The sequence below is a fragment of the Pholis gunnellus genome (genome assembly GCF_910591455.1).
Source record: "Pholis gunnellus genome assembly, chromosome: 4".
Classification (NCBI taxonomy): Eukaryota; Metazoa; Chordata; class Actinopteri; order Perciformes; family Pholidae; genus Pholis; species Pholis gunnellus.
This window is the reverse complement of record NC_136530.1, coordinates 7,509,736-7,535,509: the sequence shown is the minus strand read 5'-3', so window position 1 is coordinate 7,535,509 and position 25,774 is coordinate 7,509,736. Positions and strand designations below refer to the sequence as shown.

The window sequence follows — 25,774 nt, the reverse complement described above, 5'->3', positions numbered from 1 at the left end:
CTCTCTCTCCACTTTATGATTGACAGCGTAGATTGCAAAATTTCAGAAATTACACAATGTCTTCTGCCTCTCTGCGCAGTCGTCTCTGTCCTCTTATTTCCCACTCCATTGCTTCCCTTCCTTTTCCATCACTCTCCTCTCTTTACGCCTCTCCTCCTTTCTTGTATCTTGAACAAAGTTTGTCTATTTTCCGTTTCCATGGCATTTACTAAAACTAGCTAAAGCAATGCAGTCTCCCCCCCCCCCCCCCTCCCCCCTCTTACCTGACCAGCGTCTGGTTGTGAAGGTCCCAGACGACAATGTTGCCGTCGCTGCAGCAAGAGAAGCAGACCTTGTTGTCAGGGGAGATGGCCAGAGCGTAGCAGGCGGGAGCAGAAGACGTCAGCTCTGCCTTGATGCGAGGAGTGGGCGTGGCCAGATCCCAGATTGACAGCGTGCTGGCCTCCCCGCCGACGATCAAGGTCCGTCCGTCCGAGAGCAGCTTGCAGGAGCGGATGTAGTTATCCCTGTTCTGAGTGGACAGAATAAAATGACAAATACAAATTTATATACAATAATATACTGCGTGTTGTAGTACGCTGTAATTGATGACAAGGGGCTACGAAAGATAAAAGTGAAGCGCGCTGCTACAGCGGTGTCGCAGCAATAAATAACCATGCTGGAGGATTTGGCTTTAGAAAAACGACACAAAAGGTGATTCATCATCTAAAGTGTGTTTCAATGTGTGAGAATCACTTTTGGTAGTAAAGTAACATTACAAGACACAAGATGGACAACAAGATTTAAAACGGAGTCTACAAACATCCGTCTCTTCTCTCATGACTCACCAGACAGTCCAGCTGGGCCATGGGGCTCTTGCTTCCAGGCTGGCTGATGTCCCACACCTTGACGCAGCCCTTGCCTCCGGTGTAGACATGGCGTGTCGAGGTGCTGATGGTGACGGCACACACCACCTCTCCGTGGTTCAGGGTGTGAATCTGACGGGCGTGGCGAGGGATCCCCGGGCCCAGCAGGGCGTCAGGGGGAAAGGGCACCGGCTGCATCTGGCCGTCTGCGCTCACATGGAACGAGTAGGCGCTGCAGAGGAGAGAGAGGGAGAGAGAGAGGAACGGAAATGGATGAATAACAAAGATCAGTCAGAAATACTTCATCAGGTGGAACAAGTAGCAGGAAAAAAAACTATTCAACCAAAAAGTGCGCAACTTTGATGACAATCATTTAAGATTGCTAAAAAGTTACAAAACGTTTTTTGTGTAGATTAAGTGACTAAAACCAGACATTTACTAATGATGTCTGGATGACTGCTGTAAAAATGTTGTATTTAACTATTTGAGTCTTTTGAAGCTGCTCTGGAAATACCACTGATGTCACTTATCGTCCATCCTCGTGAAGTGGAGCCAGTCGGTAAGGTGAAGTGTTTTAGGGGTAAATACGATTTGACTTATTGTATAAACACAGACTTACAAGCCAAACAGTTTTTTCATCAAAAGTATTTTCTTCCTGACTTTTCCCTTTTCTTTATTCATCTTTTCCTCTGGTGTTTGAGCAGAACCTGAGTGCACTTAATAGTTAACAGGTGAAGATTTGCAGGCAAGAAGGAGGAAACTCACGGTTTTCCGGAGGTGGCTGACTGCAGGCTGGCAGGCAGCCCGGGGACCCTCATATGTGGGTGTGGAGACTCATAGCCCACCTGGAAGAGTAAGAGATAATGTGAGGAAAAAAACCCACCTAAAATGATACCCATGTTCATGGAGAGGAGGGGAGAAATGAAGATAGTTCCCTCATAAAAATAGGTAGCACAGAGAAGGTATCAGATGAGGGATCAGAATAAAATGAGATCATATAAAAGCAAAGAGACTTTTCAAGAGCCAAGGTCGTAGATTCTTAACGATAAATGACAATGCAGTTGCTCTCCCTCTAAAACATTCTGTTAATTTCCATATATATATATATATCCCTCTTTTTGCCCTCTGAAGGGTTTATATGCTGAGGTATTAGATATGACAGTGACACTGGAAAGACAAATTATCTGCAGAGCGCCTAGCTCACCACAGGAGAGCGTCCATAGCCTGCGGCAGCTGCTGCCGCCGCTGCTGCCGCAGCTCCGTTCATCTGGGGGGAGACTAAGTGGAGTCCGGCGCCATAAGCCGCCGCCCCGGCCAGGTCCCCGTTCACCCCTGGAGGCAGGCCGAAAGCGCCCGGAGGATACGCTCCCTGCACCGCCAGGGGGTTTCTCAGACCCAGTGCTGGAGGAAAAGACAAGAGAGTATTTTATTGTGATTTAGCTAAGTGAACACTTTATTGATTGAGGGAACGAAATATCAGTCGTTCAGGGGCGATTCAGCTCCACTTCTTATTAAGGTGACTCCCTCTGCAGGGCCTGTCACCGTTTGAGACAGCTGTGACTGACAGGCTGTGAACAAGCTGCCGCCTGCCATACAAAACGCAGGAAAACATTCCTAAAAACAGCACTAGATCACTACTGCCCCCTGCTGGACGTCGTGCTTTCTTGCAGCGAGACTTTATGTGCAAGTGTGTGTGTGCTCACATAAACGTCCTCTACATCCTCGATCTGTGCATGTAACTGCATCTACGAGCCTGTACATATGCATGCATAATGGTGTGTGTGTGTGTGTGTGTGTGTGTGTGGGCTAACAGGTGATGTGAGGGGAAAAAAAGAGAAAGAGAAACCGTGGAATAGATGGAGGCTCATTACGAAGCAGCTCACAGTCACAGTCCATCACCTCTCCTAATCTTTCCATATAAAAAGTGAGGGGCGCTGAATATTTTTGCCCACAGCTGCTTATTAAGTCCAGATGGTGGTGGGTGGTGGGGAGCAGGCTGACACCCATACCAACTAGTGCTGCCCAATGCTGATAGAATCACTACATGTAACAAAGCAAGTACAGGTTGAAAAAAATCCTCTCTGCAGAGGCGGATTCATATTTTTAATTGATGCTGTGTGCAGTGAAAGTGTCCCTGAGGGGAGGGAGGGAGACATTTGTGTTTTGGTCTCTGGAGTCTTTTCAACGATTTAGACAAGCTTTACACTTTCACTTCACATTAACTTCGGTCTTTTCTGACGTCTGCTCCCCTTTAACGATGAAGTACAGAAGACGTGTTCTTCAGGGGAACAAAAGCAAGCTCGTGGGATGTTCTTACCGAGGGGATCGACACCAGGCTTGCCAGGGACAGGTCTGAACTGTGGAGGTCCGCTGGGTCCCGGGGTGTTGGACTCTTGAGACATGGGGGTCCCTGGCTTCATACCTGGAGTACTGGACTTCTCCCTCTGGGAGAGCAGAGAATAAAAAGAAAAGTGTTAGTAGATAAAGACGACGGAAAATAAAAATCGCTTTAAAATGACACATGGGCAGAATAGAGTGAGAGTTCAAAACATGTGTTCATGTGACAGTAATACAATAGAAATCATTCAAAAACCCTTTTTAAGTCTTTGTGTGGACAAATAAACAGAGATGTGTAGGTCTACCTGTGGAGGCTCTTTGCCACGAGATGGGGAGGCTGCGCTGCTTGAGGAGGCGAGGGAGGCGGGGCTGGCCTGCGGGGGGCCCTCCTTACGGGAGGGCGGCATCTTGTCCAGGCCGTTCTCCCTGGACGAGTAAGACTGCACACTGCGGGGGGACGACGGGTCCTGAATTTAAAAACAAGACATATGAAACTTCATTCCACAAGACAAAAATAATAAGTAAAGGTGAGTTATTCATTCATTGATGTAGTCAACCTGCTGGTTTTGTAGGATAGGTTCACAGGGGCCCATATGAATATTGAAATTGTTTTTACTTGCTCTTATCATTCCTCTTCAATACAAAAACACTTCCCAATGTGCTTCAAAAATAAATCGATACAAATATATTCCAAAATGTATCTGAAGTTAATATGGGGCTTCAGAAGTCTGACTAAAATCAAATCAAGTGATTTGGAAAAACAAAGAAATGATTTCATACTAAAAACACTAACTTAGGAAGATATCCACTTGATTTGTCTAACTCGGTCTGCCTCATAAAAGCTTTATTGTACACTTTTGCCCAGACTCAAAGACTGTGTATTTTGTCCACCATCACTTCCATTGGAAGCACATTAATGGTCCGTATGCACAGCAGGAGGAACGCCAACAGCGAGAAAAATCTGTTTCCGTGTTCATATGGGCAACGAACGGTTGTTTTAAAACAGACCTGAAAAACTGTGAACCTATCCATTAGCTGCTTGTGCCAACGATTGTTCTTCAACGAACATAAAAAGGAAATCACTTCCTGGCACCAGATGAGTTTCCGAACGAGACCCACCCAACAATGTAAAAGCTTTCGGGAAGTGGGTATAGTCTCAGTTACTGTCATCTCATGAACAATGGACACTTCATTTGGAAGTCAAAGATAACAGTTTAAAGAAAAACGGTCTTTTGGTTATTCTATACAAAGAAACAAACTTTACTTTCCATCATCTTACAACCTTCACTTAGTGTCACTCATTCATAAAACCATAACTACAGAATTGTACATAAAAGTAGAAGAGAGCACGAATTGCATATGCGTTTGTACTTCATGGTTGTATGTTGTAAAACAAGGGCAGGCAGAGGTGGAGGAGGACGAGGGGGGGTTATTGTCGTCATTATCATTATTCAGATGGTCCTGCTGGGTGTGTTTACATGATGTATGCAGATGAAAGCGGTGAAGTGAGGCCAATAGAGGCCGCCGGCCGCCTACTAACCTCATCCACCACCAAATTATCATCACTCTTATCCGCATCGCTGCCCTGTGAGAGAAGAGAGAGGAAGTGAGATTAGATATTCCTGCTCCGCTGTCTGATGTATGTAGATCACATGCAGAAAAATACAGCAAACAAAGTCATATGCAAACAGAGGTGCGTGTGTGTGTGTGTGTGTGTGTGTGTGTGTGTGTGTGTGTGTGTGTGTGTGTAATGCATTTGAAAATGTTTTATGAAATATTTTGTCTCAAGAGTTTTGATATGTTAAACTTTGTTAAAAATCTCATCTGAACACTTTATTGCCTTAGACGGTTGGAAGATAATGCAATGGACAGTGAAAAACGTAATTAATTAATTCTAGATGTGTAACTTTAAAAGGTGAAATCCACTGAGGCACTTCTGTTTTTTTAATACTTCATACTGATAATAGAATAACTACTGGAGATTCATTTATCGCACAATAAAATAATCCCACACAGACCTTAATGTTTCTGCTTTCCCACAAAAAACACTAATAGACACACACAGTGATGGCATATTTCAATTACTGTCTAAAAAAAAAAGAGAGCAGGCCTCCAAAGTCCACAGTACAGACACCACTGGTGTTATCTGGCGAGGACTGGCAAAGTTGGGTGAAACTTTCCTCCAGTTATTTAAACATTTAACAGTTTTATGAAAGTGCCTCACATAGTCGGTCATGAACTCCTTCTCATCAGCTTTCCTCTTCTTGCCATTACTGAGGTAGTCTGCTGGGCGACCCTTATCCCCATTGGACAGAGAGCTCTGCAGAGGTAGAGAGGGGGGGGAGGAAAAAAAAGAGAGCAAGACAGTGAGGCAAAGAGAAAGGGGGGTAAGAGGGCAAAAAGAGGAGAAGGAAGGACGAAAGGAAGGAGTGGGGGAAAAAAGGAGTGAGGGCAGGGAGGGAGGAAGAGGGTGATAATGAGGTGAGAGGGACTGCATAAATCATGTCAGGCTCATAGGCTGCGGAGATGAATGTGAAGGCATATCAGCCCACATCGATCGGCCGGCTCACTGTAGGAGTGAGAGGAAGAAAGGGAATGCTTAAATTCTTTCTTTAAGGCAGTAGAAAAGGCTGTGGAGACGTCTGAGTGCATTTTGGCACTCATGCACAGTTTCCTAAACTAGTTTTGTCACAACTTTATAGTGGTATTGATACAATGTTGAGATCTAAATTGTTGCAAGGGTTGAGCATCAGTGCACGGAAGCTAAAGAAAGCTAAATGTATTGTGTATGTATTCATGTTTACGTATTACTCGTTAAAAGCTTTTTTTGTAAAATCAATGAACTGCAAAATAAACCCAAAATATCCCAAAAGGGAAGGTTTGATTTCTGTAATGTTTCCAAGAAGTTTCCTGGAAAGAACCATCTAAGATGATTAAGTGATAACTATAGTGACAATACAGCACGCTAAATAATTAAAATGTGTCAACAGACAAGAGTACCATAACATTTATGGAATAAATACATGCATGATGAAAAAAATATCTACTTGGGTTAAATGGAGTTCTTCTTATGGATGATTCCTGTTTTATATATAATAACTTTAGATAGTTCCTTCCGTAAAAAATTATTACTATTATTTTGACACATTAAACTTTTCTTGATGGAATGTTAAATACAATATCAAGGTCTTATACTTATTTTTGTGTTAAGCCTAATATTATAATATCCATATTTCAACTTCTTATTTGGACTTTTCTATAGTTTTTATAGCCTTTGAATGCAAACTTTTAGTGATGAGGATAACCATGTAAACACTGAATTTGCCTACAATATCAGAGATTGCTTAACAAACGGGTGGACGAGTGTGAGTGTATTTGATGCAAGTGATTGTGTAGTCATTTGTACTCACTGGTCCCGCTTCACGGTCTGTTCATTCCAAGCAAAAGCGCCAAACACATCCAGGTACCAGGCCAGTGGACAGCAAATGCAGACAGGGAGACAAACACACAATTGCAACATTATCACTTTCCACTTTACGTCACTGATGACTCAGTGGGAAAAAATCCTAGAGGAGTGTTATTATCAGCAACACTCTTGTGCCCTGCCAAAAGTCCAAAGCAAAGCCAATCATCAAGATCCATCAAGCCAAGCTTCAGTGTTTACTCTACCCCCACATATGAGACGCTTTCATTCCTAAGAATGCAATCCAACTCCAGTCCCAGCCCTAAACTCATCTAGAGTTTTACACTATGTGCTTTGAGGAACACAAACAAAGAAGAAGAAAAAAAGTGAGCATGCATCAATTTAAAGTGTACCTCTGTGGTGCTCTGCAGCTGCAGCGGCTGCGGCTGCTGCCTCGAGGTGAGCTCTCTCATCCTTAGCGGCCAACTGGGCCCCCAGAGCCCCGGTCAAGGCCAGCAGGCCGGACCCTCCGCCGAGCGCCAGGCCGGGGTGGGACAGTCCCGATGGGTGTGGGAAACCCTGGGCATGCTGGGAGAGGTGCTGGGCCTGAAGCTGCTGCTGCAGAGAGGAAGAATAGAAGAAGAAAGGCGAAGAGAGAGGAGACAGAAGAAAGAGAGATTTGTGTAACTTACAGGCAATGGAAGAAGTGGTTCAACGGGAAGTGATCAAGAGTGGAAGAAGAAAAGAGAGGGAACTAAGTGCTGCGATGTGTACAGGGGGACAAATGCTGAGGTCGAGGTAGTGGCTCTTTATCAGGGCAAGCCTTGTAGCCTGATCAGCGTGATGGGAAATAAGATGAAAAAAATAACTAAAACTGAAATATTATTTAATGGCAGTTTTAATTCTTTATCAATCATATTTGCATACGATTATCATGAACATCATTTGGGACATTGGATAGGACCCGTCATTGATGTTCAGGTAGCTGCTAAGGCCACCTGAGTAAAATAAAATAAAAAAATATATATTTAATAGTCATCCATCTTTATGAATTTAATCTGTATGATTTAGAGTGGGCAAATGGATGTTTGCCTCAATAAAAGTAAAAGAAGGAAAAATAAATAAATGGGAGGATATGGTACACACGCTATGAGGCAGAGGGGGGAGCCCACGTACCCCTATCGAAGCATTTAGCTCCCCCATGGTCACCTGTTTGGCGCGCTCCATGGCCTGGACCACCTGTTGTTGGTGCTGTGGAACAAACCAAGAGGTAATTTAGAACAGGTGGATTCAGAATGAAATACTCCTACTCAAAATTCAGATGTCTTTTTTTCTCAGTAAACTGAATCAATATTAATGAGTTGAGTGTGAAAAAACAGCATTTTTGAAATACAGATTTTTTTCTCTCTCTGTGTGAATCATGTGAGCGCATGCAACCATTTGGCGATCGAGGAATGTGCTTTGAAGTTTTGTCCTTCTGCAGCTCTGTATGTGTGAGTTATTAGTTATTGTGTGTCCGCATGTGCACGCCGTGTGCGTGGGCTGCTGACAGACAGGAGAGAGACACAGGGCTGAATGCAGTACAGTGTGTGTGTGTGTGTGTGTGTGTCCCACCTCCTGTGACAGGAATGGAATGAGCTGAGCACAGATCACGTTCAACCGCTTGGCAATCTCCGTCTGAAAAGGGGAAAAAAATAGATACTGTTGCTTTGATGAATAAACACACACATACACACAAACATTCGCAAAGCCAAGACGGAGCTTGAACAAAAAGAAAACACACGCTCTAAAGGTTACACACACACACACACACACACACACACACACACACACACACACACACACACACACACACACACACACACACACACACACACACACACACACACACACACACACACACACACACACACACACACACACACACACACACACACACACACACACACACACACACAGTGGCTGTGGCCTGCTTCTCCCAGGGCCAGTGTGGTAAATATTTCAGCTGCTTACATTTGGTCCATGCAAATGGAAACTCTGCCAGGGAGATTGGCTAAAATATTCATGGACAGCATCTGCTGCGGCCTCAGCCAGCCCACACAGTGTGTGTGTGTGTGTGTGTGTGTGTGTGTGTGTGTGTGTGTGTGTGTGTGTGTGTGTGTGTGTGTGTGTGTGTGTGTATGTGTGAGAAGGAGAAAAGATGCAAGATTCACCATCTTTCCTCATTGTGTGAGTGTGTTTCTTGTGTGTGTGCACGTGTTTCTCATGTGCCCTTGCATGTCTGTTTGTCTGTGTGTATGTGCGTCTGCATTTTGCATGCTTGAGTGTGTGTGTTTCCTGCTGGGGGTCAGTGATTCTTGCTGTGGGTGTGTGTCTGTCTCGATCTGCTCTACCACACAGCCCACAGCAAACTCTTCCTCCCTCCCTCCCCTTCCTCATCTCTCTTTCCATCACTCTCTACTCCTTTCCATCTTTCTTTCCATCACACTCCATTTGTTGCCGTTTCCATCCATCCCTTGTTACATTTCTACCCTTCCCAGTATTAGTGCAGTAATCAGAGTTACAAACGCTGCGATGTCCAACACGCACACACGTTTAGCGGCAGGCCGTTAGGGCTAGTAATGATATGCATGCAGAGATCATGACAACATCATTATGGCCGCAGGCTGTTTTTCTTGTTGACAGCTAGACTCGGCATGACTGTGTGTGTGTGTGTGTGTACTAGCACATGTGAGAATTTGAGTGTACACACATTCTCTCTTTCTCCCCCCCCCCCCCCCACACACACACACACACACACACACACACACTCCCCATCTCATTCTCTCTCTTAAGTGATTTATTGATGCCGGACTGAACTTCCACCCCCTCCTTTTTCTCGCTCTCTCATGCTCTCTTATTCCTCTTGCTTGCACACATCTCTCCCTCCCTCCACTCTCCATTTTTCAGCCAAGCAGCGTGCCCCCCCCCCCCCCCACCCCCACCCCCACCCCCACCCTTCTCCCCTCCCCCATTCCCTCCATCCTCTGAATCCATCACCCCCCACCCCAAGGGAGACACAATGATTTCTTGTTAGAGAACTCCAACTACTAAATGACATCTTCAGGAGAGAGAGGGAGGGAGAGAGATAGGGGGGGAGGGAGAGAGGAAGGGGGGGGGGGGGGGGTCGAGAGAGAGAACATGAGCAATCGAGAGAGAGGATAAAGAGGGGAGGACAAAAAAAAGGGATAGGGGAAATGAAAAGAGGAGGCGGAGGAAGAAGAGGAGGAGGAGGAAAAGGGCAGATTGGTTTGAGGAAATGACAGCCAAGGAACGAAGGATGTGGGAGGGAGAGGAGAAATAGATAGAGAAAGAAGAAACAGAAGGAAGGCAGGGGAGGAAAATCGAGATTGGGGGGTGGGGTGAGGGGATGGAGTGGCGCTTTTGACAAAAGCGAAGCGATTGAGATGGTGAAATGAACGGAGTGAGAGAGAGAGAGAGAGAGAGAGAGAGAGAGAGAGAGAGAGAGAGAGAGAGAGAGAGAGAGAGAGAGAGAGAGAGAGAAAAAAAAAAGAAAGTAGACGGCAGGAAGGCAGTGACCTGATTTAAAGTGAAATTCAGCATGGACTGTATGTCTGTGATGAGACAGAGGTGGAGGGAGGGTGTGTGCAAAGAAAAAAAGAAAAAAGAGAGCGATAAAGAGAGAAAGAGAAATCAATGGGAAGGAAGGGGGACAGAGACAGGGATGGTGAAGAAATGGAGATTAAGAGAGAGGAGCATTAAAAAAGACAAAGTGACACAGCGATTGAAGGAAAAGGAGAAAAGAGGGATAGAGGATGAAGTAGCAGGGCAGGAGTGGTGAGGGATGGATGGATGGATGAGGCAGTAACAGACAGGGATTTATGACGGGTGAGAGGGGAGGCTGTTTTTGAGGCTCGGGGAAGGGCAGAGTATTCTCGTCTGTCTGTCTGAGGTGGAGAAATGAATTCTGTTTGTGGATCCTATTAACGCCGCCACAGCATAACGGCGCTATATAGGTCCATCAGTGAGAGGATTGACATTACAGTGGTAGAGAGACAGAGAGAGACAGAGACAGAGAGAGAGAGAGAGAGAGAGAGACAGAGAGAGACAGAGACAGAGACAGACTATGAAAAATATTAATTACTTAGAGTAGAGTTGATTGGGGGCAAAAGAATGGAGGCAGTGATACAAATCCTAGAGAATAATGCAAAGCGTTCGGAGAATGAGGGCAGGAGGGAGAACAGAAATGCGGTCAGAGACGTACAGAGAGAGAAACCCGGAGCTCACTCACCTGTTTGTGCATTTCAATGTTAAGGCCGTAGGACATCTCATAATACTGAAACAAAGGAGAACATCAGTTAACATTCCTGATCATAAAGAATACGAGTTGACTGATCCGCACTAACTTTTATGTGTGGAGTACATAGAAAGAGTTTTCTTTTTTATTTTACAATGAATATCTCCCACGTGGATATAGGAATGAGGATCATCATTTTGAACGACTGAATGAGGAATGCAGACTTTATGGGAATAAAAACAAAGCAAGGCAATGCATTATTAAACCCAAACTCGATACATACTGTACATTAAACATAAGTTACGACAGCGTCTGGAAAAGCTGTCTTCTAAATAAAATGGAAATCTTAAAAGTCAAAATCACTGCACCACCCGACGACTCCCAAAAATGACAGGTTTACGGCACATTATTTTTCAACTGGATGCATATTTGTATGTCAGCAGCTAAAGCAGATCCAGTGATACAAATAATAAGAACAGAAGAGAACACAGAAAAGATCTGGGGATATTTTATATTTTTCTTATCGGAAACAAATCCCACGAAAAGCCTCAAAACAACAATGAATTAATCCTGCAGTCAATCCCACAATCAGACATGTTGGCGTAAACACTCACTGGCACACAAAATGTGTGTTAATCCATGGTTGAAAGTAGTCCCCAACAAATACATAATTTACTCCTATTTGATTAAAGTTTTCCAAAAAAACTGCAGTAACCAGCTGTTTTCAGACATTATTTTGTCTTTCTTTAGAAACGGAACTACGTTTGTGAACTGCTTTTAAAAACGTAGACGTCTTCAGAGTACCGAAATAACAAAAATGACAATGACGATCGCAAATGAGCAGCTGTCAGCCGTGCTATAAACGAGTACGGGACCATGACGAGCTCAAAACATCTCATTTCCACCTTATCTTATGTGTGATGTTATACTTAGACAAATTGGCAATTCAGTCGGTGTTGTTATACAGATAAAATTCAACAGTACGAGCCCAGAACCCCCACAAAATCTTTTCTCGGCTCCTAGCTTCAGACGATGCCAGCCGTCGCACGTGCACTCTGAAGTGCACATATGTCCCTAACAGCACAATGCCACTAATTTCACCTCGACTCTGCTGAAAGTCAATGGCACTTAAATGACCCTGAGGCACGTTACGGAAGCCAGAAATCTGAAGCGAGGCAGGGAAATTGTCGGCGGGCAGAGGAAGGTGACAGAATATTGCAATAATCACGTCTAATGTGAGCTATTTGACCCTGGCTTTCACCCAAAAGTACAAGTGCAGGAGGAGATGAATGCCACAGAGAGAGAGAGAGAGAGAGAGAGAGAGAGCGGGTCTCTCGCTCTCTCTCTCTCTCTCTACCTTCAGAGATGGACAAAAAAGGAGAGCATTTTAAAGTCAGATGCCTCCAAAGTGACAGGCTGACATTTGCTTTTCAGCGTGGCTGGTTGTGGAGAGAGGAGATTGGCAGCCAGGCAGCCAAAACAGGCTGGCAGGATGGGAGAGGAGATGGCAGGGGTCCTCTCTCTCCAGACATCTTTTCTGGCAGTTAGCACGCGCATGTGTTTGTGTGTTTGTGTGTGTGTGTGTGTGTGCGCAGGTGTGCATGTTTGTAGCACAAGCATGCAACTGTGTAGACGTGTGTATCTATGTGCTTTGTGCGCCGATTTCCCCAGCGTGTGCGTGCGAGCATTCCTCTTTCTGTGTGTGCCACCATAAAAGACGCCTTTCCTGGCAGCTGCTTGGGAGTTGGTGTGCCAAGTTTCGCCTGTTGCTTAGCAACATCCAAACCCAAATCATCAGCCAGGAAAAGGAGACCTGGTCTTTGCTCGGTGCCAGCTACCCCCCTCCCCCCCCCCCCCCCCTCCATGATGAGATGCAAGAGCTTCAAACTTTAAAGGAATATCTCAAATGAGTGGGCAAATTAAGCAGCAGTGTCAGAGAGCAAACCATGTGATCACACTTACCTCTAACAGAGGTGTGTGTGTGTGTGGTGGTGGGGGGGGGGATGACTGTGACAGCCAATGCCACAGCAGTGAGACAACTACATGCCTGCATAGCTCAGTGGGAAGAGTAAAGGGCTGCAACATCAATTCACACTATCAATTACTCAATTATTGTCTTCATGAACCAATAAATCCTCAAAGAACAGATCAGACCAGGCATTGGACACCACCTTTCAGAGCTAAGGAGTTAGATACTCTATGATGCGCTACAAACTCAATACCTTTCTCCGTAGATGTGGACACACATCAGCAGTGTAGCACAAGAGTACATATCTCAGACTGAAAAAGAAACACTTGCAAAAACAAGCACAAGATTTCCTGCCCATGCAAGTGCCGTTTATTCTGAAGTCCTATAGAGTGTGTGTGTGTGTGTGTGTGTGTGTGTGTGTGTGTGTGTTTTGGTGGGTGTTGTTTGGCAGCTGTTGGCAGATGAAAGGGATTCAGCGGACTTGGCACAACACGTGTTGTGGAGACACATAGCCTCAGTGTGTGTGTGTGTGTGTCTCACCATAACGTAGTGCCTCTGGATCTCCGTCTTCTCTGTGGCCAGTTTCTCACATTCCAGTTTCAAACTGCAACAGAGAGAAGAGGGGGGGGGGGGGGGGGGGGGGGGTGAGTTTTCATTTGTATCATATCCAAAGTAAAAGTACACAATGCAATTAGCAACATGACAACAAATTACTCCCTACTCGTTCACTCTCTCCATCACCTCTCTTCTCCTTCTCTCTTGCACTCAGTGGGGGGGGGGGGGGGGGGGGGGGGGGGGGGGGGGGGGCTGGAGTGCTAGAGTGCTGACAGCCCATTATCACCTCAGTGCAGAGCAGAAATAGACGAAGTCACGCTTGGAGCCTGAAACTCAGCCAAGACTGCAGGCAGGCACATCCAAGGTGTCTCGCTCTCTCTCTCTCTCTCTCTCTCTCTCTCTCTCTGGACAATCCTCAATCTATCCCCGTGCCCTCCACTCATCCTCATTTTGTTCCCTCCCCAATTATCAGCCAGTCCTTCTGTCTCTCTGTCTGTCCGACTGTGCCCCCTTCTTTCACCTTCGACTGCACCGTCTGCCAAGTTTCACCGAAGTCAAAGCTTCAGCTTTAAGTGGGTCAAAAGTGCCAGGTCTGTCTGGATGTGTAATAAATCTGCCTTTTCTTCTGTATTAACAATCACTTCTCTCTTCTTCTGTTCAGGACATGACTCGTGTCTGCTGCTCAGTCTGTGAGGATGTCAGGCTACCACAGCGAGGCCTGTTGTGGAAGCCACAAACACAAACACGTCTCTGAAGCGATAGCAGCAAAACACCTCTCCCATGTGTCCCATATTTCCCTCTATCCTCTGTGTTTGCCAGTCTCTCCCCCGCACCCAAACTAGTCTCTGGTGTCCTCTAAAACTGGATAACACCAATGACTGGATTTGCAATCACACACACACACACACACTTCCATTTCTAAATGTGTTTGTATATCAGGTCCAAGCACACAAACACCTCCCTTGTTACTCTGCAACTCTCTCACCCCATCTCCTCCGACTCCCCCTCCCCACAGAGGTGGTATATTTTGGGCCCCCGGCAGTTTACGCCAACTTGTTTGCAAGCAGCAGATAGATGGATAAGGGGGGGGGGGGGGGGGTTGTGGTGAGGTGGGACGTTGGAGGTGGGTCGGGGGAGGTGGAGAGAGTCGTTTGGCGGTGGAAGAAAATTAGAATATGATTAATACCGCAACATTACCCCCAGCCGCAACAGGTAATAACGGCCCCATCCGCTCCCCTTCTCCAGCGCTGCGTGCACACACACACATAATTGACTCATTTATCATTGCCAGTCAGTTGAGGGGAAGAGGGACGAGGGAGGTGAGAGAGAAGTACGGCGAGGAGTGGGAGAGGGAGGTGGAGGTGGTGGGCGAGTGGGGTAGTGAGGATTAACCCCCCCCCCCCCCCACCCTATAGATTTTATTACAGTGGAATTGCCTCTCGGCAGAAGCCACTCACAGCTGGGCTGAAGACTAATGCGACTGTGTGTGTGTGTGTGTGTGTGTGTGTGTGTGTGTGTGTGTGTGTGTGTGTGTGTGTGTGTGTGTGTGTGTGTGTGTGTGTGTGTTCATTACGACAAACTTGGGATGAGCTTGGAGAAGCAGAGCTAGAGACGCACACAAATAACATATGAACAGTTATTGATCGGCACAGAGAGGAGTGTGATTGTTGTGGAATTCCTGCTGTGGTCAGGCCTGGACTTTTATTAATTCATATTAAATCAGTTTATTGTAGAGTTATCACTTAGAAAATGTAAAAAAAAAAGAAAAGTCAACATTTTCCAGAGCCCATGATGATGTAGGTCTTCAAATTTAGTTATAAGTCTATAAAATCTTCACATTTGAGCAGGCGGCAACCTCCGGTTCTGCCGAGTGACGCCAATGCGAAAGTGACTTAAAACCGGCAGTGTCTCTACGGACCAGCAGGGGGCGACTCCTCCAGTTGCAAAAAGAAGTCAGATTGTATGGACATCTGTGAGAAAATGACAATTCTTCTTACTTGATTTATTACCTCAGTACACATTGTGAACATGAGTTTATGGTCTCAATGGCTAGTTTCAAGTCTTCTTCTATACATTATGACGTTCATTACGTAAATTATTGTCCAGTTTAGAGTAAAATAGACCATAAAGTAGAGTATACTTTTGACAGGTCGCTGATACTACCAGAGACGTATACGGCGTCACTACCTCACTCCTCCGCATTTCAAATATGGCAACTTCAATTCATTGGTTGCCAAAAAAAAACGAAGAAAAAAAAACATGTCGACGGCTGTATTCCAAGATGGTGACGGCGAACTCGAGGCTTCAAAACGGCAGTCCACAAACCAATGGAGGACGTCACGATGACTACGTCAGCCTCTTATATACAGTCTACGCATTTGAGAAGCTGAAACCAGAAAAGGTTGTTTGATGAACAACTTCAACAATTAATTGAGTATCAAAATTGTCCCGGCAGTTCAATTCCCTCATTTCTCTTTACTCTTCCAGATCTAACAAAGCCATACAATGGCAAAAAAATACATGAAACAATATATTGTTGATAATTTTCTGTAGATCCACCAATCAACTCATTTTAGCTCCATGCAATATGTTTAATGATAACTTACGGTTTATGGGTGCATGTTCTCTTACAGAATAGAATTTGTTCTCGCTTTAAGGTGCTTGAAAATGACCGTTTGTGGTCCGAGTGCCCCATTCACAAAAACACCACGGCTCATCACAGTTTGTTTAGCAAATGAGCAACAGACAGCCATGCCATCAAATACTACTAGAGCGAGTCCGGGAAAAAAGAAAACGTAAAATCTGTCCTCTGTTTTTTTTGGCAAGGCGCTCTAGACTACAAGGTTGCATAGCACACACACACTCTAGACTACAAGGTTGCATAGCACACACACACACACACACACACACACACACACACACACACACACACACACACACACACACACACACACACACACACACACACACACACACACACACACACACACACACACACACACACACCTTGTGCTTACAGGAAAGACCCCAAGGTCGCACTCAGAAAGAAATAACCATTCCCCACAAAATGGACTTCAAGGAATGAAATTACTGTGCGTGTGTGTGCGTGTCATTATGTGACTCTGTAGGAGCATAAAAGAAGGGGAAGAAAATGAGAGAGAGAGAAAGTAGGAGAGCGGTGAGCAGGAAGTGGGTATTTCATGTCGAAATGATTGTCTTTAATAATTAGTCTTTGGCTCAGCCCCATTTACTAAGAGAGAGGGTTTGGAGGATGGAGAGAAAGACACAGCAACACAGAGAAAAAGGCAGAGTGAGTGAGTAAGAGAGAGAGGGAGAGAGAGAGAAAAAAGGAGATATTACTTTGCATGCGTGTGTGTGTGTGTGTGTGTGTGTATGTGTCGCGGTGCGCTCGCTTCCTCCAATCTTTCACTGGCGGTGACAGGAGATAAGATGATCAGCCGAATGCGCTACAAATCTGCAGCCTGCCAGCCTTCAGACAGCTCTGTCAGTGCAGCACTGCTACTGAACACACACACACACACACACACACGCATGCACACACACCACTCTAAGCGCGCGCGCGCGCGCGCGCGGGTACACACTAAACCAACATACTTACAGCATATATTGAAGGCATGTAGGCACACAGAACCAAAACGCACGTGTGCGCACACATACAGTTTGCACACCCACACAAACCTGCTAAATAAACACACACACTCTCTACAGACAGTGAAGCATCTAATTAAGACCCTGTATTTTGTAGAAATGTGCAGACTGCATTTTTTGGTCTCCATGTTTGAAACAGGCTACTGGGTATTGTAAAAATGTCAACTCCTTCCTTTCCAGTGTTTGTTTTCCTTAACAATACTTTTAATTTCACTATTCCCTCATTGATTATTTGAAGGAATTTCTGTGTTCACATAACTATAATTCAAGAAGAGAACATTGATCAGTGTGAGCAGGGCTGCAGAAACTGAATCATTAAATGAGTCGGTGCCAGTGGATACAAAAAAATGATGCTTTTCTTTTGAGGAAAAATGATCAGCTCTACAATTTAAAAAGATTGTCTGTGGAGGACCGACTGGCTTCACCACATGAAGGTTTAATGACCGTCCTCTTTACACAGATATCCAACGATATCAACATTTTATAATGACAGTCATGGGCTAGGCACAGAGTGTGATGGACATATCATATTTGATAATCTGCGACAATTTTGAAAATCAATTAATTATTTATATGATTTTTTGCCCATAATGCCAGAGTTATAGCTTTATAAATGTGAATATTTGCTTGTGTGTTACACAAGTCTTATAAACTGAGGCACTTCACATTGCTGGTTTTTTACTAACCAGTTGTCCAAAGTGCAAATATGTCAGCTTGGGCTAAATAAAATTGTAATGTTCAGCTCTGAAAGTCAACGCCTTTTGACTGCATCTAGTATCCATTTCATTTAGCGTATATATTTCCTCAAATAAAAATCATAAATTTTGTCCATCTCAGAACCCAACGGCTATCGGTCTGACGATGGATACGCTTTTGGGGGCGAGGGGCTATATTTCTGGGGATCTGGTGCGGATATCCGGACCAAGACTTATTTTTCCGTGCATTGCTCGTTGTTTACAGTCCGGTTAGGAACTTGAGATGCGAGATAGCAGCTGGAGTTGAGAGACCTGCATGACCGGATTATTTCACAAGCAGCCAGTTTACAAGCCAATCTTAAACCAATAAAAAGTTAGATCATCTTCAGACGTTAGCCGGTGGGTTCCGAGATTGCATTTCGGCGAATATGTATCGCTCTCTTGCTCTCCACACAGTCTGCTTACCAACGCCTGCTCGAACGCGATTGGTCAATACTACTCGGACTACATTATCTATTTACCTGCTAATCTATTTTATTAGATTACATTTTCATTGTCTATAAAATGTCAGAAAATAGTGAAAGATATCCATCAAAAGTTCACAGAGCCCAAAGAGACATGCTTTTGTCTTATAGTCAACAAACCCAAAAGATATTCAACTAGAAAAAACAAAACAGCAAATCGTCATATTGTAGATGCTGAAATCAGTACCAAAATTGTTATCAATTAATTTACAAATCTATTAATGTGGACCAATGTTTCAATGCTACATTTCACAAAAGCAAAATAAACATTATCTTTTTCAAAATAGAAACATTTCCAGGCAAAAATCACTCAGCACTAAACCTTCTGATCCTCGTTAATCCTGAAATGCTGCTACCGAGTCTGGTGCCTCCATTAATTCAGAACTTTAACTTGTTCTGCAGTCTGGGGCCCGCTGCTCGTCCTGGCAAACAAGCACCGTCGCTGACACAAGTGCTATACAAATACAGAGCTACCAGCCAGTAAAGAACACACACGAACACACACACACTGGTGGGAGCCATGTAGCGACTGCACCAGTGCCGTGCCTTTACAGTGTCGGGACCATTTAGCCCGCCAGCCTGCAGGTATGCGACTGTTCACTTTACATCACATTAACTATTAATGAACCAAACCTCTCTGCTCCACTGGAAAAATCTCCAGCTTCTCTCCCAGTCTCTACTCTCTCTACACACACACACACACACACACACACACACACACACACACACACACACACACACACACACACACACACACACACACACACACACACACACACACACACACACACACACACACACACACACAAGCAGGCCAACCTCTGTTGCAAGTAAGCAACACACACACATTTAAAAAAGGGAGAGGTTGTAGCACAAACCAACCCACAAATAAAATTTGCACACAACTATAAACAAATAACAACCCCTCAGCCCTCCCTAACGCAAATATAACTTCATAATGTGGTGAGTGACAGACAGGCAGTTAAACATAGAGGTTTCCTGAATATTTGATGTAATTACACACACACGATGTATCTTAATTCGGACGGACTCGGCTCTCCCAGGCTTCATAGCCTCCTCAAGAACTTTAATCAATGCAGATCTGACACTACTAAGCTCTGGTGAACAGGCAATTTCTATTAGGAGTATACATTTCATTTCATGTTGTCAATTTTAAACGAGACAATTAATTGGTCGTTTGTCCCAAAAAAACATCTGAATAGTCAGAAATAGTGCTCACAGATTCCTTAAGTCTACAGTGAGTGTGTTGTTTTGTCCAAAACACAAAGAATCCTCATGATTGAAGTGATAGCTGCATTCAGTCATTCATTCATTTCATTTCATATGAGAAAGTGGAAACAAATATGAAATTTTTACTTAAAAAAACGAAAAATAATTCAAGCTCATCACTAGCTGGAAGCAGCCAACGTTTGACTGATAAATGACAAACTATCAACCATATTTTTGGCCAATGCCACCAATCTATCTAAGCTTATTATTTTAGCAAAATGTAGCATTTGATGGGGTGACAGACAAATATTTTAAAGATGACAAACACACTCAGAGTGTGTGGCACTTACTACAGCTGGGTAGTATTTGGGCAGAGATGAGTAGAGGGGCTCGTAAGTGATGAGTGGCAGCATGTTAGCGGCAAGTGGAGAGCCTATCTACTTCTACAGACCACACACACACACAGCAACCTGTGTGTATGTGTGTGTTTATAGAAAGAGAATTACAGTAATGAGAGCTGTGTCAGCAGCTCCTCCCATCTCCCCTCAGTCTGCTGATTACAGCCTGTTTAGAGGTCACACACACACACACACACACACACACACACACACACACACACACACACACACACACACACACACACACACACACACACACACACACACACCAGAAATCAGAGTAGCTGACCCCCCAATGACCCTATAATTAATGAACCCTTCTCTTTATTTAGCGTCCTTAGAAATCTCTCATCCCTTCATACCAACCACACACAGATGGCACCAAAACCAACAAGCGACACACAAATTTAGAAACGTACCCTGCCACCCACCCATCCTCCCACAAACACACACACACACACACGCACACACAGTTGCAGCTCATCAGCGCTAATCCCTTCCCTCCGTCTTTTTCCTGCCGTCTAATCCAACATCTATCAGAATCCAGCCACCTTCGCTGCAGACAAAATACACAACAAAGCCCTGCTATTTCTAGACAACTTCTATTTGTGTGTGTGGAGATAATTGGGGAGGCCCGTACATGTGGAAGTGTGTTAAGCACATGCATCAGAGTTGGGAGTCTGCCTGAATGAGTCGGTATGTCAGTGTCTTGGCTCTGTGGGCGGGTTCAGGTCATGTTTCCCATGCAGTGTGTGAATAGTGTACAAGCGGGTCTGATTCCATGAAGGTGGAGCATGCAATCAGATCGAGAATCATTGGATCTGTGCTTCCAAACACGGAAAGCGCACGGCTTCTTAAACCGAGGTAATACTTTCCGCTAGGGTTTGCGTCAGGCGGGACGTAAATTTCATCACCAGAGGCTATAACATGTAGTCTCTGTGTGGACATGCGCATAACGGCAATTACTACGCAACAAGTGGTAGTTCAGCAATATGGTGCGCATGTGTGGAACACGTCCTCCAAGCGGACAGTGCAAACAGAATTACTGCACATCAGTGGTTTCCACAGCTGCCTGTGTACGCGTCCCGGGAGTACAACGGACGCTTAAGAGTTACACCTTATCGAAAAGGGTCAAGTGGGTTTACGGTGCTGCTTGTGATGTTAAAGGGTCACTCCTTCTTTTACAACATAATGGTGGTTTTATGACCTGAAAGCAGCATCTGGCTCAAGAGACGTCGACGTGCATGACTGGGCTCCTGTAGGATTTTATTCACACACACACACACACACACACACACACACACACCAACACAAAAAGCTTAAGTAAAAGCTGTGTAAAGTAATATATTCATTTGCATCCATATCTCAGCTCCAAGCACCGAAATGCATTTAAAGCTACATCAGCACAGGACTGGGCAATAGACGGCTGCAGTGATGACGGATTTTTGTATGTCAACCCCCCGAAGTTAGTGTCGCACTGATTCCCTCAACAAAAAAACAATGGCATTTTAGATTATTGCAGAAAACACGCTCTGTGGCAAACAGCTTTATGATACAACATAACTTGTGATAAAAAAATTCCCATCAACAGCGTCATTCACAATCGGTTCCAATAACAGTACTATTGGTTACAATGTATTAACCTGCTGTGATTTGTGTCAGAACAGCCTGCAGGCCTTGGAGGAAACCTGAGCCCGGCCTGCTAAAACAGCACGCCGCGCTATCGGATCTGGAAGACACCGATGGAATCGCAAGACAGCTCTTGCTCCCAATCGTGTTCTTAATCTCATCACTCATTTATTGTTTATCCTGCTTCTCAGTACCGGGGCTTGGCAAGAGGGCGACGCTCCAGGTGTTTTGTAACACGGAGGTGTAACGTTGAACGGCTGCCAGTAGAGCCGATCACACCCAGGCGCACCTTAATATTACTGTAGGCCCTGGGGCTATGGAGGTTTTGGTCACCAGTACGTCAACAATACGTCAACAATAAGTCAGGACAAAGCTAGGTTTATCAGCCAAGTAGACCTGTGTGAACGGCTGATTAGTATTTTTAATTAAAAACCTGCAAACATCACAAGCAAAGAATCAGTATAAAATTGCCTTTTGTCTTACCTTCAGAAGTGCTTTCTCCTGGTAAGCGTAAGTAACAATTGTATGTTTTTTCCAAATTTTCAGTGTATGTTTGTCATTATGGACTAATAGATATGTGAGGGAGTAGAATAAAATGTCGTTGTCGTAGTCTTGCTTGTTTGCATGACCATTTAGGGGACTGAAACCTCTGTGACTTCCCCGATCCAATGTTGTTCATATGTGTAAATATATAATATTACAAAATAAAAAATGTATATTCTTAATTAATAAACTCCTGTGTTGTGAGGCCCCTGGTACTCAGGCCGTGTTATGTCTATGCATTAAGACGCTATGATCACACCGTCTCAACCAACACATTCAGGAGTGACTCATGTTCACTGCAAGGCTCGATTTGTCTCGGTCACTGCTGCTCAAAAGGTGGTTCACGGGCGCTCTGAAAATACTTTTTTCCCCCGTTTCTTTTCAAAAAATGGTCGCAGAGTGATAACCTTGGATCGTCCTCTGATTCGCTGAGTACACAAGACTTTCTCCCACACAGACAAAATTCAATGTACATCAAGATGACCAAACAGATATCCAAAAGGATCCCAAGATAAAGATGTGGTCAGCATCACACCTCTAGTGTTGTGCTGCTAAAGTGCAGGTATGTGGGAGCTAATCTGACAGCTGTTCGTGTTATGGAGAAAACTTTTTAAACACCCACACACTGTTATCTCCTTCACAATTCTATTATCATAAATGGACATGACAACGACGGTCTTCAAGCTCAACTAACAGGACAAACATATTAGAAGTGAGCCAACAAGATAAAGGAAATACTAATGTATTGCAAAATACTTTTCAGTACATTTATCATCATTCAAGTAAGGCTTATAATATACCCTTCAGATTTTAGGTCCCAACTTTCAGTCCTATTCGGGGGTCGAGTCTTACATACCTTCAGGCATTCTAGGCTCAGCGTTGGTCTGACTGAGTTTTGAGCTTGTGACGAGCAGAACGGACGGACACACACACACACGGACACACACGGACACACACACGCACCCCCGGGGGTTAGAGGGGCTCTGGCCGGGGGCACCGTACAAAAGAAGTTTGAAGTGGAACAGAAAGGGAGGGAGGGTATATTCTGGCTGGCTAAATCAAAGCAGGATGAGAGGAGAAGAGTGGGGTGTGGGGGGTGAGAGGGTGGGAGGGTGGGGGGTGAGAGGGTGGGAGGGTGGGGGCCCTGTGAAGGTGTGCCACGAGAACAGAGAGGGGAGAGAAAAGGCTTGGCCTCTACAGTCAGCCCCAAATCCCACATTCAAAGGCATTCTGGGCACATTCAACACATCATACAGTAATGCAAAAAGAGCAGCCTGCATACTTAAAGCTAGGGTTGGTAATGTTGAGAAACCGAAAATCCCAGCAGTGTTGCATACTATTTTCCAATAAAAGTAGCTAGCAGCACTAGCTTCTAAAAGTCCCAAATCTACAGAGAAGTCTGCAAAACCCTTCAGGCCTCCCTTTCAAAGCCACCCAAACATATCATTATCAACGTAAACAGCAAACATGGCTTGTTAGTGCTCAGGCACGTAGGCTGCTCAAACATTATATTTGGGCCAAATTCAATTATTGGACCGGCTTTCTACCGTCCTGCGACAGCCACAGATACTGGATTTGTTTGTCGGAACATTTGATTAATTCATTGCTGTATGGATATAATGACTTTTTTTTTGAAGAAGAAGAAGACTACCAACCCTAGCTGTATGTATGCATACGTCTTTCTTGAAGGGAAAAACAAAAACAGCACACTGAGCCAGGAAACTGTGCCAAGAAAGTTAAGTCAAAACTTCCCATAGCTTTGCATCATCTCAGAGTGTGGGTTTGTGCATGTACACATGTACGAGAGCAGAGCCAGAGAGGGCAAAGGAAACGTTTCGTCTGTCAAACAAAGTTGAACGTGGCCCAACTTTTGCCACATCTCAATGCAAGGTCATCTGGCAAAACACTGCATTCGTACATGCAAGTGTACATTGCTGGTAGATTACTTTGTGATGTGTACAGGGTACTTCTATACCTCTCAGTTGTAGCATAAAGCGATTGTCATAAGTATTATAAACTGTTATGGTGTCTGATAAGCCTTTAAACCCATGGATCTTTTACCCAAACTTGCCTTCCTGGGTCATATTTAATCATCTTATCTGTACCCGCTGCCCCTTGCATTTTCTTAAACACTGACGGTTTTGTGTAAATGCCCGGTAGCACAGAGAGAAACATCACTGGACTCCCAAACACTCACCTGTGGTACTGGGTCTGGAGGAACTGAAACTCCTCCTTGATGCGGTCCAAAGTCTCTGGGTAGGTTAGCTTCAGCGACTGGGGCGCCCCCGATGCCGCCGCGGCTGCTGCTGCTGCCGCTGCCACCACTGAGGCCGAAGACCCCGGGGGTGGCTGCAGAGGTGCCTGAGAAGAGAAGAATGCCATCTTAAGGATTTTAATAACAGATGTAATAGTACAGAATAGTTTCAATATTTTTTGACATTTGACTTTTTAAGGTGACAACATCCCGATGCTTCGGTAGTTTATGTGTAATACGACTCATTTCATATGGTTAAAGAAACGCTTCACTCAAACACTTTCCTCAAAGTGGAGCTGCCTTTACAAAGAACATTAGAAAACAACTAGAGGAAGCATGCATCCACATGAGCACCCTATCTGTGCATGCACACCAGTATGTCTGCGTCTGACTACTGTGAGCGGCTTCCTATTACAGAGACGCCATCATCGCCAGCAGAGCCAGATGTGAATGGGTTACTGAGACTTGGATGGGAGGGTGGAGAGGTACAACAGCTTCTTAGCCAAATGAGCACACTTTGTTTAATTGCAAGTCTGAGTAGAAGAAAGAAAGAAATAGAGCAGTGGGCGGGGGAGAAATGTGTAGGGGGGGAAAAGGACCCCATCATAACTGAAGACCCCTCCCAACCTGGTACTTAGTCTCCCATCTCCGCAGGGTTCAGAGCAATTAGGAGACTACAACCATAGGGGTAATGCTGCGGGACAGGCAGACAAAAGGGGCAGAGAGCTGGACTGGCAGGGTGGAGGGGGGGTGGGGGTGGGGGTGGGGGGGGGGGGGGGGGGGGCTGTACGTCTGTCAGTCCATTTGGCTCTCTGTCAAAATAACTGAGTGCAGAGGCCAACGGGGCCCGAGACAGCCGGTTCACAAGCTTCACATTGGTCAAGTACGACCAACGTGAGGTTAAGTGATAGTCATTTTCAGTAAAGTCGTTTATTTGAGGGCCAGAGTTTTGTCATTGTGTCAAACACATTGTGCTATTTGTTCCAGCTTTATTGAGAGGTGTAAAGAAAGAATTGTGGGAGGACATGGTTATATTCTTTGCCAAATAGGTTTGCTGGATCTGATATAAAAAAAAAAAAAAAATTTAAAAAAATAGCAGAGCAGATTTTATATCAAACGTTCTAAGAATAACCTCGTAAGTTTTTTTTTAATTTCTGGAGGCTTTTTAAAATATAGATCAAGTTGAATTTTTGACGATTTTGTAATATTTGCAGATAAAATAAATTTAAAAAAAAATTGTGTAAGAGCTTTTTGTGGAGTGAACACTGTTACAATCCAGCTGCACCAGCAGTAACATACGTCCCTAGGAGGGTAGTGGTTTCTCTAATGTGCAGCTAAACTGGTTGTGTAGCTTCGTTTGACTTTGTCTGACTCACTGGGGAATTATTATAATGTGCTCAACTTCCACGTGCAACTGGGAATAAAT

At 44.7% G+C, this 25,774-nt stretch overlaps 1 protein-coding gene across 1 annotated transcript in view; it reads right to left on the bottom strand.

The window, feature by feature from the left end:
• The window catches only part of tle2a (TLE family member 2, transcriptional corepressor a), a 38,196-nt gene that overhangs the window by 3,045 nt on the left and 9,377 nt on the right, over nt 1–25,774 (bottom strand). Inside the window, exons 2-16 of the mRNA XM_079157292.1 lie at nt 24,292–24,455; nt 13,392–13,455; nt 10,877–10,921; nt 8,200–8,262; nt 7,732–7,836; nt 6,999–7,203; nt 6,593–6,609; nt 5,407–5,502; nt 4,723–4,767; nt 3,488–3,649; nt 3,163–3,289; nt 2,050–2,246; nt 1,611–1,690; nt 828–1,077; nt 264–511 (exon numbers count right to left, since the gene is read on the bottom strand). Of these exons, the coding sequence (XP_079013418.1) occupies nt 264–511; nt 828–1,077; nt 1,611–1,690; nt 2,050–2,246; nt 3,163–3,289; nt 3,488–3,649; nt 4,723–4,767; nt 5,407–5,502; nt 6,593–6,609; nt 6,999–7,203; nt 7,732–7,836; nt 8,200–8,262; nt 10,877–10,921; nt 13,392–13,455; nt 24,292–24,455 (1,868 nt within the window). The remainder of the gene's footprint in view (nt 1–263; nt 512–827; nt 1,078–1,610; nt 1,691–2,049; nt 2,247–3,162; nt 3,290–3,487; nt 3,650–4,722; nt 4,768–5,406; nt 5,503–6,592; nt 6,610–6,998; nt 7,204–7,731; nt 7,837–8,199; nt 8,263–10,876; nt 10,922–13,391; nt 13,456–24,291; nt 24,456–25,774) is intronic.